Source organism: Hydra vulgaris, chromosome 01, assembly GCF_038396675.1.
Source record: "Hydra vulgaris chromosome 01, alternate assembly HydraT2T_AEP".
In the NCBI taxonomy this organism is placed as follows: domain Eukaryota; kingdom Metazoa; phylum Cnidaria; class Hydrozoa; order Anthoathecata; family Hydridae; genus Hydra; species Hydra vulgaris.
In genome coordinates this window covers 38,192,319-38,209,644 of record NC_088920.1, presented here as the reverse complement: position 1 = coordinate 38,209,644, position 17,326 = coordinate 38,192,319, and the positions used below count along the sequence as shown (strand labels likewise).

At 26.5% G+C, this 17,326-nt stretch overlaps 1 protein-coding gene and 1 long non-coding RNA gene across 2 annotated transcripts in view; both read right to left on the bottom strand.

Moving 5' to 3' along the window:
* The window catches only part of LOC100204237 (AMMECR1-like protein), a 47,776-nt gene that overhangs the window by 13,845 nt on the left and 16,605 nt on the right, over positions 1–17,326 (bottom strand). The window contains exons 3-4 of the mRNA XM_065788103.1: positions 4,799–4,913; positions 1,898–1,988 (exon numbers count right to left, since the gene is read on the bottom strand). Coding sequence (XP_065644175.1) covers positions 1,898–1,988; positions 4,799–4,913 — 206 coding nt within the window. The remainder of the gene's footprint in view (positions 1–1,897; positions 1,989–4,798; positions 4,914–17,326) is intronic.
* On the bottom strand, positions 13,307–16,686 carry LOC136075320 (uncharacterized). The gene is made up of 2 exons (XR_010635833.1): positions 14,835–16,686; positions 13,307–14,700 (listed from the first exon to the last, which is right to left on the bottom strand). It is a non-coding gene; the product is annotated as an uncharacterized LOC136075320 (long non-coding RNA).

Sequence of the window (17,326 nt, the reverse complement as noted above, 5' to 3'; positions counted from 1 at the left end):
AAATGCCTTAACAAACACCAGGATTGGTTTCATGCTAATCACTCCACAACCCACTCACTTATTGAAATCACTGAGTTAATTAAAAAAGCTGTGGATGATAAAAACTTAGCATGTGGTGTCTCTGTCGATCTACAAAAAGTTTTTGACACTGTAGATCACTCAAAAATCCTAATCAAAAGATTAGAATATTATGGAATCAGAGGAACACCTAATAAATAGTTTACATCCTATCTTCATAACAGATCTCAGTTTATTTCCATTAATGACTCAAAATTTATTCAAATAAAATGATCCAATGGTAACCTCAGGACTCAAGAGTCTTGAGGTTACCATTGACTTTCTTTATTTCAACTGTAGCAAAACTGAACTGGTTATATTCAAATCCAATAAATTAAAAATCAATAAAAACATAAATTTTAGATTAAGTAGGCAGAAAATCAATCCTGTAAATTCAATCAAATACCTTGGAATTAAAATTGACTCCAACCTTCATTTGTATCCCATCTTAATAACTTAGCCATGAAATTAAGCAGATCAAATGGAATGCTGGATGAAGCTTGCCATAATGTTAATCTAGAAACACTCGTAAATATACACCATTTTTGGCTCTAATTGATATGCTTGTAATTTTATGATAATGTATTTTTAGAATCACAAATAAGATCCTAATGTGCTTTATCTTACTACTTAGATTCTTAAACTTTGTGATCTTGCTCAACTGCTTAACTGTTATTTTGTCTGGAACCACCAACACAAAAAACTACCTCTTATCTTTAACAACTTGTTTTCTATAAGCAAATAACTGTTTCTTTCTTTGATCCAATAATAATCTGAATAACAAAGTAAAAAATTTAAAATAAAATTCCCTATAAACTAAAAGCATCCAGTCAAACTATGTTTTTAAAGAAACTTATTCCACTCCTTTCTAAATAAATACATTTAATATTTCCAAAGATATATTTATGTAAGTGTATGTGTATTTACATATGTGTATTACTAGTTTTATTAGACTACTAATATTTTTGATTATTGTTACTAATATTAATACTATTTTATTATTAATAGCTGTAATACATAATGATAAAAGAACAAGCATAGAAATTGTGTAAATAAAAAAAGAAAACATTTTAAGAATGATAGGAAATAAGTTAAAACAACAAATTATGAAAGTATGGCTACGAAAAACAAAACAATATAAAAGATGAAAGCATAATTTTGAAAAAAAGTGTTCAAAAATGTTAAGCATAAAATTCATCATAAAATTCCAGATATAGTAAAATATAAAGGTATAGTAAAAAATAAAGATATAGTAAAAAATAAAAACCAAAAAAAAAGAGAAGCAAAATGAAACTGTTATTATAAAATTATAAGAGAAAGAGTTACAGAAAAATTAAAAGATAAAAAATTATAATTTAAAAAATGACAGATATTGTTACAAATATTTTTATCCTTTTAAAAAAATAAAATTTAATACTAATCCACTTTTTATTCTGAATGAAACCTTTTACCGTACTTTAAAAATATTTTCAATATATTTGACCACACCCTGACAAATTAAATATATTTGACCACACCTTTTTTTTTTGTGACAAATTAAATTATTTTTTATTTATGGACTACTGGGACCAACCATAGGAACAACTATTAGAAGTTTTTGTTCTATTTTCTGAAGTATATTAAAAAAATAAACAAAAAGTAATTATGACATATTCATGTATACACACATGAATATATAAAATGTATTCATATAATATATTAAACATATTCAATTAAATGTTTATTAATAATGTTAATTTTAAATTTAGACAATTTTGTTAATAGTTTTTATTTAAAATAAATAAAAGAAAAAAGAAAAAAATTATTTTATCAATGTTTTCTAAAAATAATAATAAAATACTTTGCTCTTGCGCAACTTCTGGCAGGTATGTGGCACTTAACTTTCTTCCTCGTTCATTAAAGAACTCTATTCGAATACCATGTACTCCAACCTAATGATTTTTATAAAACTGTAACTTATACAACAATAAAAGTAAGCACAAATGTAATTTATTTATATTTTATTTTTATGCTATAGTTTAAGAAATCAGGTTCTAAATAAGAAGTAAAGTCAATAGTTTATTGAAATGTCATTTTCTAATAACTGCTACATTGTTATTTAAAAACTTTGGCATACAAAATTCGCCGAATGGTCACACACGAGCAGTGAACGCCTGAGGGAAGAAATGAAGTACATTAGAATAAAGGAGAATTATTTTACGAACAAAGCATATTTTGACAGTTGTCAAGACAAAATTAAAGATTAATAGAGGAATATTTAAAAATGAATAAGACAGACAATGCACCTAAACAGTACTAACAATAATAATAAACAATAAATTGTTTTATAAACACTAGAATAAATGAAAATATACAAAAAAATATGTCACCAAACAAATTAAAAAAAAATAAAACAAATAAAAACAAAACAAAAAAAACTGATTACAAAAATAAAAGAACATTATGTGTAAACATAATTTGCATAGTGATTAAGTAATAAACATCTCCTCAGAGTTGCATCTATTATTACTGGCGTTTCGATGATGATCATCACTAATAACTAGTTTATCCCGTCAAACAAACGTCATCGCCACTTATATTTAACCTGTGACTTACGCCTAATCCATACTGCAGTAAAAAAGGATTCACTACAATTCACTACAAATAGCCTAAACCCAACCATACCCAAATTTGTAAAACACTAATATTTGTTGATGATATGATGCAAAAAGTGTAGATCTACTGTACAAAATAAATAAATATAAGTAAACCACTGACCATACCACCGGTAGAAAACACTAAGCACAATAAATTTAAATTTTAATAAAAAAAAACTAAAGCAACATATGCAACGTATGCAAACAGAAAATACTAATAAATTTCACCTTAAGACCATTTAAACCAAATAGGTACTTCCAGCATAACTAAACCAAAAACAATCAAATGGCAATATACCCTATTAAAAACCCTTTTAAAATTAAATAAAACACAATAGAGTCTTCAAAAAACTCTAACGCTGTCATAGATACTTCATTCAAATTTTGTTAACCAATCTAAAGTGTAAGAAAATGAACAACCCGTGCAACTTAAAATCATTACTAAAAATCAAGTAATATATGATAGTAGAAAATATATACATATATATTGCCTGCAAAAATGTAAAGATTTAAACATGTAGTGAAGGATATAAGAAATTCTCTGAATTATAATAAAAGACGAAAATATATACATATATATTGCCTGCAAAAATGTAAAGATTTAAACATGTAGTGAAGGATATAAGAAATTCTCTGAATTATAATAAAAGACGAAAATTGTGCATGTGAAAATTAAAACAAAGCTGAGTAATGAATGTAAGATAATATAGCATCAATTTCTTTGATAATGGTAACAATATGAAAATCAGCAGATAAATAATATTATTGATTATAATATGGTTAAACTAATAAACACTAAAGTCAATAGTTTATTGAAATGTCATTTTCTAATAACTGTTACATTGTTTTATTGAAATGTCATTTTATAATAACTGTTACATTGTTTTATTCATATGTCATTTTCTAATAACTGTTACATTGTTTTATTGAAATGCCATTTTATTACTTCACTACTATTTTTTTTTTAATGTTACATTTTTTAAGATTATGATAACTCTAAATATGTTTTTATATTTTGTTTATACACTGCTAAATATAATTGTTTGAATCCCTGCTTTATCAACACCATCAGAGATAAAAAAACAGAAAGATCAAGGGTATTAATCAAGAACTTGTATTTTTTGTATCCATCAGTCATTGTCAAAATTTCAGATTCTTCATCCAATTCTACATCTAAATCTGATCCACTGTTTTCAAAAACTCTCTGAATTTTATTAAAATGCCTAAATCACTATCATATTCATCATATAAATCACTATCATATTCATCATATAAATCACTATCATATTCATCATATAAATCACTATCATATTCATCATATAAATCACTATCATATTCATCATATAAATCACTATCATATTCATCATATAAATCACTATCATATTCATTGTTGCGCTATCTAAAAACTCTTGTATATAGCTGTAGTTTCTTAAATGGTGGAAAAAAAGTGTTGCAAAATTGTATTGCAATAGTGTTACAAAGTTTGAAAATCATTTTAAACAATGCATCAGCAACACAGCATCAAAAGCATCAGCAACATAGGTACACTATAAAGCAAAATAATTAGGCAGTGCTGTTAAGTATTGATTGAAATAAAAGCAATCTTTTCATAAGTTCTTAGTTTTTAAGCAACAGTTCTAACTGTTATTTTAATGAAAAAAATCTTTATTGTGTGAGGTTTGATGATACTTTTTGTGCAAGATAAGATGACTTTTTTTAAAAAATCTCAATGCTTTTACTTTTTGAAAATGTATGTATTTTGATAACTTGTATAAATTTTGGGATAAAATTATTGAGGAAATAAAAAGCTGTTTAACTATAAAAGTATAAAAATTGTATAAAGGAAAGTAAGTGTGTAAGTATAATAAGTAACTGTTTAAGTCTAAGTAACTCTCTGAGGTCTGAGGTCTTTGTGAGGTCTGAGTAGGTTGGTAAGTGAGGTCATCTGGACAATTTAGGTAAATTTCAATTTAGGTAAATTTGTCAACAATTTTAAAATACTAATTTTACAGTAATTCTAATCATTTTTATTCCATTTTCTCCCAACCTAAATAGTTTTTGTGAAAAGATACCGCCCAATTTAAATAATTTTTGTTTAAAGATACCTCCCAATCTAAATAATTCTTGTTTCCTTCAAAGTTTGTCAACAATGATACACTGCAATGCAGGTTGGGAACTTCTTCCAAAGAAACAGGCGAAAATCTGCTATCTCGTAAAGCACTATAACAAAAAAAAATTTATTATTATCTTTATCGTCCTTTTTCCACCCATATTCACCGTATTCATCATCATCATCATCACCATCATCATCATCATCATCATCATCATCATCATCATCATCATCATCATCATCATCATCATCATCATCATCATCATCATCATCATCATCATCATCATCATCATCATCATCATCATCATCATCATCATCATCATCATCATCATCATCATCATCATCATCATCATCATACTTTTTATATCAGGCTTTAAATATTACAAATACTGATTTAAATAATAAATTATAAAAATATCGAAACAACTTTATTCAATATTCAAAACAAATAACTGTTACATATTCATACAAACATAAATAGTAATAATGAAAATATAATCCTCTGTTACTACATTATATTTGAAAATAGTCAATTAATAGTATTATATAAAAAAAATTAGTGGCAATTATAAAAAAAGAGTTTGAAAGTCGGCATTACTAAACCAAGCTAGATTTATAGTTCCAGTGATCATCCAGGTCACATTTTAAAAACCCTAAAAATATTTTGCAAAAAATATTTGGAAAATATCTGAAAGAATTTTTTTTTACTAATTTAGCATTTTCCATTTTTATGAAACTATTGTTGCCAACCCTAAACCCATATGGTTTTTTTTTTTGCAAAAAGGAAAAAAAAATCAAAGAGTTTTGAAACAAACTTATTGCTGCCCTAAAACCTAAAACCTTAATGAAGCAGCAACATTATGTTCTCCCAATATTAGTTGTGAATGTTTGGAAGATTTATAAAAAACATTTTCATTAAATTTTTCATTTTTATAATGATAGATTGACAATTAGCAAAAACAACAACTTTTAAATGATAGCAAATATTCGCTCATCAATTTAATATTTGTCATATTGTCATCAAGCTTTTAAACAATTAATTGAACAGGTAGACATAGACTAAATAACCTCTCTTGAATATTCAGGAATAACTAGTTGAATCCATAACTGCTTTATGTTTCTTTCAAATCATTAATAGATAAGGGTCTCAGTTGCTGGACTTTTTTAAAGATGATTTTCTATAAAATTGAGGCCAGGTAAATTACCAGACCATAATTACTAATAAACTAATGACCCAATCCCATTTGTGTAACCAACTGCTTACTAGCTTGGTCCTGCGACAGGGCTAAATAATGTTTAAACTTAATGTATTAATGATATTCATAAATTTCTTAAGTTTTTGTTGAAATATTCCGAGGTAAACATGGGTATTTATTGTCGTGTTGTTAGTCATAAACCAAAAAAAAACAAGCACCTAATATTTGTAGAACAACAACCAAACTGTTCAATTAAAGATTCGTTGCTAAACATTACATTCTTCCAACATTTGTAGACCAGTCCCTGTATTTCTGACAGAAGGCCAGACTAGTCCATGTATTTCTGACTAATTATCTACCCTTTGAGCAGTCACCTTTGGTCATTAAGTTTAAAGTTTGCTTTTAAGACCACCATTTTCATGATATTGTTTCATTGTTTTTATTATGTAGCTTTGCATTACATTAAAATGTGCAGCAATAGCAGTTACTGTTTACAAGCAATCTGAAACATTCTTGTCTTTATTTTGTTAGTTTTTTTCAAAGTTTATAAAAACGAAACTAAAATTTTAATTTTATACTACTATAACAACAAAGTATGAATGAAACAAATTTAGTGGTTCAAGATAACAACAAAATATGATTGAAACAAACTTAGTGGTTCAAAATATAAATTTATACATGTATACAAATAATTTATAATGATACATAAAATTTCAAATTTAATTACAAAAAAAATTTTTTTTTTTTTTTCACTATTCTTTTTTTTTTCTAATTTTTTAGAGAAAAAAACTATTGAGATAAAAATTGGCATTTTAAAATTGTTTAAAAGTTTCCAAAGTTTTAAAAATTCCAAGTTGGACAGTAAACTAGACTAGCAAAAGTAATTATATATATACAGTGTTCGAAATAATGGCTGGTCAACAACCAATGATCAGCTGCTTATGAAAAAACTAACATTTTGATCTCCTGAAATCAATTTTGATTACATTGATCAACAAGAATTGTGAGTCAAGCATTTATAATAATGAATATAAAAATATTTAAGAAAAAGTTTAAACTAGTGCTAAAATTATATTAAACAATCAAAAATGTCAAATATTTTTGATTGGCGGAAACAACATAGTTTCGAGATCATAACATCTCAAAACTATGTTGTTAACATAAGTTAACATTTCCTTGTTAGTCTGAATAATAAGAAATTTGGCAAATTCAAGATTGATAGAAGAAACTTTTTTTTTTAATTATTATTATTATTTTTTATTTTCTTTATTTTCTTAACTTTAATTTTTATGGATAGTATACAAAGGTGATGTACAACTGCCATAGATGCAATGAAGTGTACTTTATGATTTGGACTTATAATATTTTTGCAAAATTTTGTTTCTCCTGTGGTCACAAATGATGAATTTTGGTGAACTTATTATTTATAAATTATCATTACATTTAATTCTAATAAAAACTTTTACATACATTCTTTTCAATTTGACCATATGCAATGGGGTAAACTAAATGAAATTGGAAATTTTTATTATATTAAAAATAATAAATTAGGACTTAATATTTATTACTTATTAATTACACTTTATAACAAATTTTCACTTTTGTTCTGTTCCTGGGTTGAAAGTGTGTTTTCCTAACCCATTAGGTCTAAAACATAAAAGAAATCACTGTTACTCCAGAAAAAGTTTGCTTCTGTGACCTGGACCGGGATTTGCTTTCGATGCCCAGCTTTCTCCTATAATTTTCCTGAACTACTAGAGTTGTCCAGATGTTTCTGCAATTCTCCTAAACACTCTAGAACGTTCAAGAAACTTCCAGAATTTTCAAGAAACTCTCAGAACTTTCTAGAACGTTTTTGAATGTTCCAAAAGTAGCTGTACAAGTATAAAAGCACAGGTGTCTCAAACCAAGATTCCAATTCGTGTTATTGCAAACTAAAAGGATAATGATTTGTGGTTGAAAAGGAGTTATTTATTTGATATGACATCAGGAGGTTGTTTGCATCTAGCTGATTCATTCTGCTATTTGTATGGACAATTCATAAAGACAAGAGTGAAAAAGTATTCTGTGGAAGCAAGTCATTTAATGTGCGAGGCCTACAAGGCATGGTCAGGGACCAAGACAAACCTTGGGCCCCTTTGATACATATACTGAAAGTTTTAAACACTTAAGTTTTAAGATTGATCTCAGTTTGATTAATTGTATGTTGATAGAGTTTTATACTTTGAAAGTAAGTCCAGCCCTCAGAATTCTGATCAGCATACAGCAATGCCAACCTGACAGTGTTTAAGGTCAACAATTTTAAAACCTCAAAATTTTTAAACTTAGTTTTATTTGCTAATTCAAATCAATAAAAAATGGCAACACAATTGCTACATTAAAATATTAAACAAAAAAAACAAAAAAAACAGCAAGCTTAAAAAAACTTTTAAAAAAATTCTAAACAAAATAATTAAAATAAAAATGGTAGAGTGAACGGTAGAGTGAACGGTAGAGTGAACGGTAGAGTGAACGGTAGAGTGAACAGTAGAGTGAACAGTAGAGTGAATGGTAGAGTGAACGGTAGAGTGAACGGTAGAGTGAACGGTAGAGTGAACGGTAGAGTGAACGGTAGAGTGAATGGTAGAGTGAACGGTAGAGTGAATGGTAGAGTGAATGGTAGAGTGAACGGTAGAGTGAACGGTAGAGTGAACGGTAGAGTGAACATTTTATTTACATTCTAAATAAAATAGCTAAAATAAAAAACAGCAAAAATTTTTAATTTAAATTCTGAACAAATTAATATAAAAAACACAACAGAAAAAGGAACATTTTATTAATACTTCTAAATTAAATTAAATAAAAACGAAAAAAACAAACATTTAAATTAAGCTCTAATAAATAAAATAATAACAAAAAATAAAAATAATAATAATAAAAAAGAGAGTTTCCAACTTTAATTACTGTAAAAAAAAAAAAGAAATTTTTATTGGGGAGTAAAAATTTCATTTTACTCCCCTGTAAAAATGAAATTTTTACAGCAATTAAATACAATTTTTGCTCTCGTTTGCTCGTTTATGAAGTTTACATGGTGCTATTAGAATTTTCATGTTTATAAAAACTCTAATAACTTATTTATTATTAGTTACTTCAAGGGGCAAATTAAGCAATCATGAATCGCAAATTGCAATGGGCCAAAGCCATTTAGCGATCTTGAAATTATATTATTTGAAGCAATCACAACTACTAATTTTTATGTTCCTGAGTAAAAGTTTTATGAAAAAATGTTTTATGTTTTAAAACAATTTTGATACAAAACAACCTGGTCTGATAAATATTACTTTAGGTTATTTGTCCATCATGGTTTGATGTAGTTAATTTTAAAATTAACGTGTGAACTTTTCAGAACATGAGTATCACCAATAATTACTTGTCTTTTAAGTTTTATTTGTATACGCTTTTGAAGTTGATTAAAGTAGTAACAAGTTTTTATTAACCTCATTTCTACTTTTATAAACTTTGACATATAACAATAGGCATTTCAATCCTGCATTTGTATTACCTGGATTAACATCTATTTTATACAAATAATATTTAAAACAAAGCAGATGTGAGAGTCTTATAGAAAAACTATTTTTGTCGTAGTAAATTTGTTGCTTTTTCTGTAAAAATTTTCACGATTTGGTAAATTTGAGTTGATTGCCCCCTGAATTTTTTTTATTATATTAAGGTAACTTTGAGAAGTTGTACCTTGTTTTCAAAATATTATTTATTTCAAAATATATATACTCAGCAATACTTTTTGATTAATGCTTATTTCATAATTTGAAGCAATTCTCATGTCATAATCACATTTTTGCCTTTTTTGAGATTTTACTGTTTTGATAAGCTTCATCAAAAAGTTTATTCTTCATTTTGTTCATCACATGAAACATTTCTGAAACTTTTTTGTTGTAGTAAGTATTTCATCATTGCTCATTAAAATCAATTAGATTGCAACCTAAATGAATGGGAAGAATTGCTTCCCTTTGGTAAAGCAATGAAAATGTTGAAAATTCAGAAGACTTGTGAACTCTCAATGAAAACAAAACACTATCAATGATATATTCCAGAGCATCCTCATCCAGCACCTTAACTAATGTTTGATTTTGTCACTCTACTAACCCATTAGCTAGAAGATGATATGCACTTATAATTCTTTAAATTGTTCCTAATTTTGAGTAAAGTTCTTTAGAAATTTCATTTACTCATGACTCTAATTATTTGTATTTCAAAATAACCATGTTGACCATGTTGACATATCTGTTTATACAAAAACAAGGCCAATGATTTAAAAGTTTTATCAGTAAGTATTTCTGCTTCAACCAATTTACCTAAGTAGTCTACTAATACAACCAGATATTTGTAACCAGTAACTTCTGATAGTTGTGTTAAATTGATTTCTACTTTATTTGTTTTTCTTTCAACTTTATGCTAAATGTTCTCATGTTTGTTGATTTGTCGAACCCTGTTTCTAACTTTTTGTGCCAACCTGATGCTAATCTAAAACAGTTTTAGGTCCGCAGTTTTTTATGCTGCCCTGATTCTTCTTAATTCCGAGAGCTGTAAGTCTATATGCTGCTCCTAGAAATAATTAAGTTTCAAATAAATCATAAGTTTTTGTAGAATCTTATCATAGATGACTTTTCCTTACTCAATACTTGATAACCACTAGTAAAGATAAGAAAATATATATATTTTATATATATATGTATATATAATTAATTATTTGATGAGTTAAATAAAAATAACTACATAATTTTTAGTACTAAAAGCTTCATGCGTTTTGCAACCATCAGGTAAAAAATGCATTGTTTTTTTCGTTAAAACTCTTAATAATTGATACATTCAAAAACAATTATAAAACTGTTACTATTAGTGTGGTTTTTTTAATCTTTGAGCTTATGGTTGTTGAGCAAGAACTTGTTTTTGTGACAGCACTTAGATATTATTTCTGTTTTTTTATTTAATAATTCTTGGATACCTTTGTATGATATTATGCAAAGTTTTTTATGAAGGCAAAGCAAGCATTTTTTTGTTACAGACGGGAACTTGTTTAATTATTGACCAGGTTAATTTGGGTGTTATTTTTAAGTTTTCTTTTATCTGCTATATATACTTTGAAAGGGTGGTTAAATTTTTCAGCTTTTTCTTTGTGAATGAGTGTTTATGGTTAGACCATCTTTTTTTCCATCCACCTTCTGCTAGGCCAATATATACTTTTTCTGGAGTGTTAGGGGATGAGGAAGGGAGGGGGGATTATAAATGTCATTAGAGGCTCTACATTTTCCTACAATAGGGCAGTTTTCTTTATTTATGCAATTACAGGGTGGGTATTCTTTCAGTCTTTTTGAAATGATTTTCTTGGTGTGGCTTTTTATTATTTTTTCGATGGGCTATTTTTGTTTTTGAATGTCACGATTGAATGCTTATTGAAAGTATATTTTTTTAACAAAAAAAGCAATGTTTTTTACCTGATGATTACCTGATAAAAATTACGTAGTTATTTTTATTTAATCTTGTCAAAAAATCAATTATATAGCTCTGATATCATTCAACGAGCACTCTTGCTGAATATATGCACACAGCAAAATTAAATATATATATATATATATATATATATATATATATATATATATATATATATATATATATATTTATATATATATATTTATATATATATATATAAACTAGTAGAAAATCACTTATCAAACATTTTTCATTTTACACTGTGTTTCATCAAGACTTATCAGAAAAAGATTTTCCGATGAGTCTTTATTGATGAAACAGTATAAAATAAAAAAAGTTTGATAAGTGATTTTCTGCTAATTTATTATTACTCTGTTCTTTTAAGAACATTGATATATATATATATATATATATATATATATATATATATATATAATATATATATATATATATATATATATATATATATATATATATATATATATATATATACTTGTAAAAACTTGATATCAATAATAACTACATCGAAAAAATGATTTTTTATGTTAAGCCTAAATTTTTTTTAGTCCAAATTTAAATGAAAAGAACTAAAATTAAAAGGTTCATACTTTTTTAACATTCTTACATATTTTTAATATTACTTTTTTAATTAAGCTTTTAAATTTTTTAATTTAGCTTAGTAGATAAGAAGATAAATTTAGAAGTTAAACCCAGGCCTTTCAAATCCACAACCTGGGGTTTAGCTTTTAAAGTTTAGGTAAACAGTTTTTTGTTGTTGTTGTTGTTGCTAAAAATAGTTTGTTATTATAATTTTTTATGTTTTTTAACAGTGATTGGTTGAAATAAAGATGATTAGCTGATAGGTAAAAAATCATTAGTAGACAAATTATGATTGGATACAATATAAAAAAATCATTAGTAGACAAATGCTGATTGGCTACAATTTAAAAAAATTAACTGTCAACTGTTAAAAAAATAATAAAAAATAGATTATCAAATAAAAAAATAACATAAACTTGAACATAATTTTTGCCTGTAAACAAAAATCAAGCCAGTTTAAGAGAACGATTTTTTTATATATAAAAAAGTTTAAGAGAACAATTTATATATAAAAAAGTATAATTTATATATAAAAAATATATAAAAAAGGAGATCTTTTACTCTACCTTTATTATATTTTAGTTTTCAATTTTTATTTGGTTAAATTAAGTTTTAATTCATCTAATATTGTTAACTATAGTTTTAAAATTATAAAAAATTTTTCCCTTTTACAAGTCGCATAAATTTCAGCAATTATTTTTAAAACAAAAAGAACGCATTTTGGTATGTTATCTCAATTGTTAGGGTAAAGTAATCTAATAACACGACCCTTTTATATTTAGTTGATTATTATTATGTAAATCTACATTTTTGAAAAAATCTTTTTTTTTTTTTTTTTTTAGTAAACTCACCTCCGAGAAGGCCACTACAGACGAGGAGTCTACTTATTTGTGGTTATAACCCTCTCTCAACTCTATAACTCCGAAACACGAACCTTTGATAAACAAGGCCGCTGCACGTAGAAACGAGTTGAGCGCGGTACCAGGGACATGGATTAGAGATTTTGATTAGGTAGTATGATTATTTAACTCTAGAAATATCATAAATTTATTGCCAACACCTAAAATAATTTCAAAGAAATATCATTTTTCTTAAAATGGTACTAATGGCGATATAAGCCTCATATGCATCCAATATCGCCACCCACACTTTTTTTAATATTTCGTAATTCATAACGCAGATTACGTTAAAGAAACAAATAAAAGATGAATCATTATTCATAATGACATATTAATTATTTAACATTTTATTACAAATCTAATTGTTTAGTCACTTTTGCTAGTTGATGTACACCCTACTTTGCACAAAGTGCATAGACATAGGCCACTTTTTATGATGCTTCATGTGTCACAGTGCTCATAGAACCAAGATTTGCATCCAATGCGTTGAATCCAATCATCTTTTTTTCTTTTGTCGTTGTAAGAGTCTGAAATCTTTTTCTTCTCTTTTTCAATGATTTTTGAGTTTTTTTCAAATTATGTTTCGTGGCCATTTTTGTTTGACTTGGCCTGAGCGTTTCAGTTATTTTTTATCTGCAACTAAATTTCGATCGAGAACTTGCAACACATTTAATGATCTTCTAGTTTTTACTTCTCCAATTGTTTTAAGTGTTTTATTTTTGTTTTAAGTTTATTGTTTTTTTAATTATTTTAGGTGATGGAATGAATGAACAGATATTAGATGCAGGGTCTGAAGATTCATTTTCCAAAGCACTAAATGTGTCAACATCAGGATTTTTGACATTTATGCGATTAGAAATTTCACTGGGTGCAAAAGCTAATTGAGTGATAATATTAGGGTTGAAAGAATAGATTCCTGTTAATCTGAATCCTGATATGGTGTTTGCTGGTGTAGCGGTACGCAACCATGCTTCAGTAAATAATAGTGGAAATTGCAGTTTTGACAGTGATCGTCCAGGAAAGTTTCTTTGGAAATTATCAATGGAAACATTCCAGTAAGTTTTTAATGGTCTGAAAATGCCTTTGTCCAGAGGTTGAAGTTCGTAACTTCAATGGACTGGAAGACAAAGCATATAGATGTTTAACTTTTCAGCTTCCTCTATTACAGCAATATCCAAATGACTACAATGTCCGTCGAAAATCAATAAAGCTTTTCCTGGTAATCGGTATTGGTTAAAATGACGCAAAAAAGTAAAAAATTCATCCTTAGTAATATATCCTTTTGGAGTCATGCCAAAAATAATTCAAGGTGGCAAATTATCCCTGTACTTATGTCTCAAATTTTTTCCTTTACACAAAATTACAGGTGGAATCCAATTGGTTCCAGTAGCATTTGTACATGCAACTACAGTAACAGTTTCTCCTCTATCTGAATGAGTAGCTGTGTGTACACGTTTTGTTCCTTTTTTTGCCATTACTACATGAGTGCCAGTCATTGTTAATTGTTAATTGCAATCCAGATTCATCGACACTGTAAATCAATTCAGGATGGTGTGCCAAAGTTAGTTTATTGTAGACTTTATCAATAAGATTGTAAAAGACTTGAACAGTTTCAGCATTGAATCGCATTTGCAGCTTACCAAAAATCAAACTCTCACATTTCCTAGGAGCAACATTAGGATGGTACCTGAGAAATCCTGCAAGCCAATATTTGCCTGAAATTAATTATTTCATTGGTATAGTTATTTTAATTTTAATATTTCATTTAAATATATGGACAAAACTGATTTTGATTAATTTTTTTGAATTCAAATTTAAAATAAAAATTAAAAACTATTAAAATAAGTACCAGCAATTTCATTCTTGAAACAATGTGGCAGATTTTTTGAGTACATATTTCATATGCATATTTTCTAAGTTGTATTCTTGTTATACCAAATCCTATTTCTTGAAGACAAAATACTCTTTGCTTCAGATTCTACTGTTTTGGGAATAATGCACTTTCAACATAGTTTACGTTTTGGTGATCTACCCTTTCTTGTTAATTAGTCTCTGAGAGTTCTTTGAGGAATGTTATAATCTCGCGATGCTGCCGCTACTAGATTTCCAGTTCTAACAGAAATAGTGCCTTTTTGAAATCCTCTGTTTTGCATTTTTCCCTAATAGTTATTTTTTTAGGTTTAGTCATTCTAAAAAGAACAAAAATAATATTTGACAAATTTTCTAACAAAAATTTTTAAATTATTTGAAAATCAACATTGCATTTGTCAAGTGACAACGAAAGCATTTATAAACATCTTTAAGTTTAAAATAATAACAAAAGTACATTTAAAAGGACAAGGTATTTCCTATAGTCATTTTTGCATTAATTGATGCAATTAGCATAGCAACTTAAATAATATTTTTAAAGAATTTTAAAATTTACATTTTTTGTTTCATTTTTTTAAACTTTAACATTAAATTACAGTAAATTTGAGAGCAAAGACATTAAATTACAAGATTCCAGTGCAATTACAACACATATACACAAAATCTCAATATCGAAAATCAAAATAAACATGTGGCATTATTAGCCAATCCCAGTCTGGCGATATTGGCCAGATATCAATGTTTTATATAAAATTGTTTTTTTTTGTTTACATGTGAAAATTGCTTACTTTAAAAATTCAAATAATGTATTGGGCACATAACTAAACAAAAAAAACAAAAAAATTTACACTGTATAGAATAATTGCGAATGACTCAAAACCACAATAAAATGGGCAAAAGTTCAAAAAATATGATTTTTTATAACTAAAAAATGATTTATCTAAGAAGTTCTAACAATATTTCCTAAATTGCACCACTAAATATTCTTAAACCTAACTTTAAAAAATGAAATGGCGGTATATGCCGCCGGCTGAATTAGACTACTTTACCCTACGTTTTGAATTTTGAATTACTTATATTTAATATGTTAGATCAGCCTTTCACTTGGATAAGAATTATTTTGAAAATATAATTTGTAACAAATCTAGCTGATATTAACCTATTGTTATTTGAGCATTAATCATAGATAAAGATTATAAAAATACTGATCATATAAACATTTTTTTAAATATAAAAGTGTTAAAACATTGTTGATAAGATGTACAACTTGTATTTTGATACATTGAAGATTATTTTTAATTAAATTTAGCTGAACCTGAGCATTTCAGTTGGTTTTAAACATAAAAAAAGAAAATTGTTTTTTATGAGCTTGAAAATATGTAAAATCACCCAAATACAAACGGTGCTAGATTAGCCCCCTGACCATAATTGCTACCCTAATACTCAAAAGTATGAAAATTAATCAGAAAAATATTTGTATTTCATACAAATCATTATCAAAAACATCTCATATTCTTGCAGTAAAGAATACATTCATTGAAAAGAAATGTCTTCTTACTTGAACCTGGGTGTGATGCTTTCAAAGCAAAAAGGGTAACCAATGGTGCAAATGTGCTTGGCTCAATGTATAGGATTTGTGGACTTAACAGTTTATATTGAACTTTCACAGAGAAAAGTATTATGCATTCTTCAAATACTTATTCCTTGATCAAGATTTCATTTTATGTTAAAATACCCACATGCCACCAAATATGTAATCTATGACATGCCAGTTTGTAATGAAGCATAGATTAATTTATTCTAAATAGGATAAATATTGTGTAATAGATAATTGTTTTTTTTTTTTAAATTAACAAGTTTTCAAGATGTGATTCATCATTAAAAGAAATTGACAATTTTAATCTTGGCTCATCTTCACTTAATCAAAATTATTAAAATTGAAGGACATTAAAATTACTTCTTCAACCATTTTATTATGTACTTAACCTTTTTCCTCAACTCAACCAATTTATTCAACCAATTTATTATGGTTTATATCAACCAATTTATTATGTACTTAACCTTTTTATTGTGTCAAAAAAAAATTTGACACAATGGAATTACTATAAAAAATAGAAACAAGGTTAGCATACATATATATATATATGTATACAAAAAAAATTTAAACCTAGTATTTTTGTATTATATAGAACACATTTAGTTAAGTGCAGCAGACTATTTTTAAAAATGTTGTTTTTTGAACCACCCTAATATATGTGGGCCTATATATATATAGATATATATATATATATATATATATATATATATATATATATATATATATATATATATATATATATGAAGGTTAATTTTATTTTTAATAAAAAAAATTTTGACATAAAATTGATAATCTGCAGCAAATTTAGTTTATTAATTTTATAAAACAATAAAAACAACAATAGTTACTAAAAATAAATTATTTATTAAAACTTT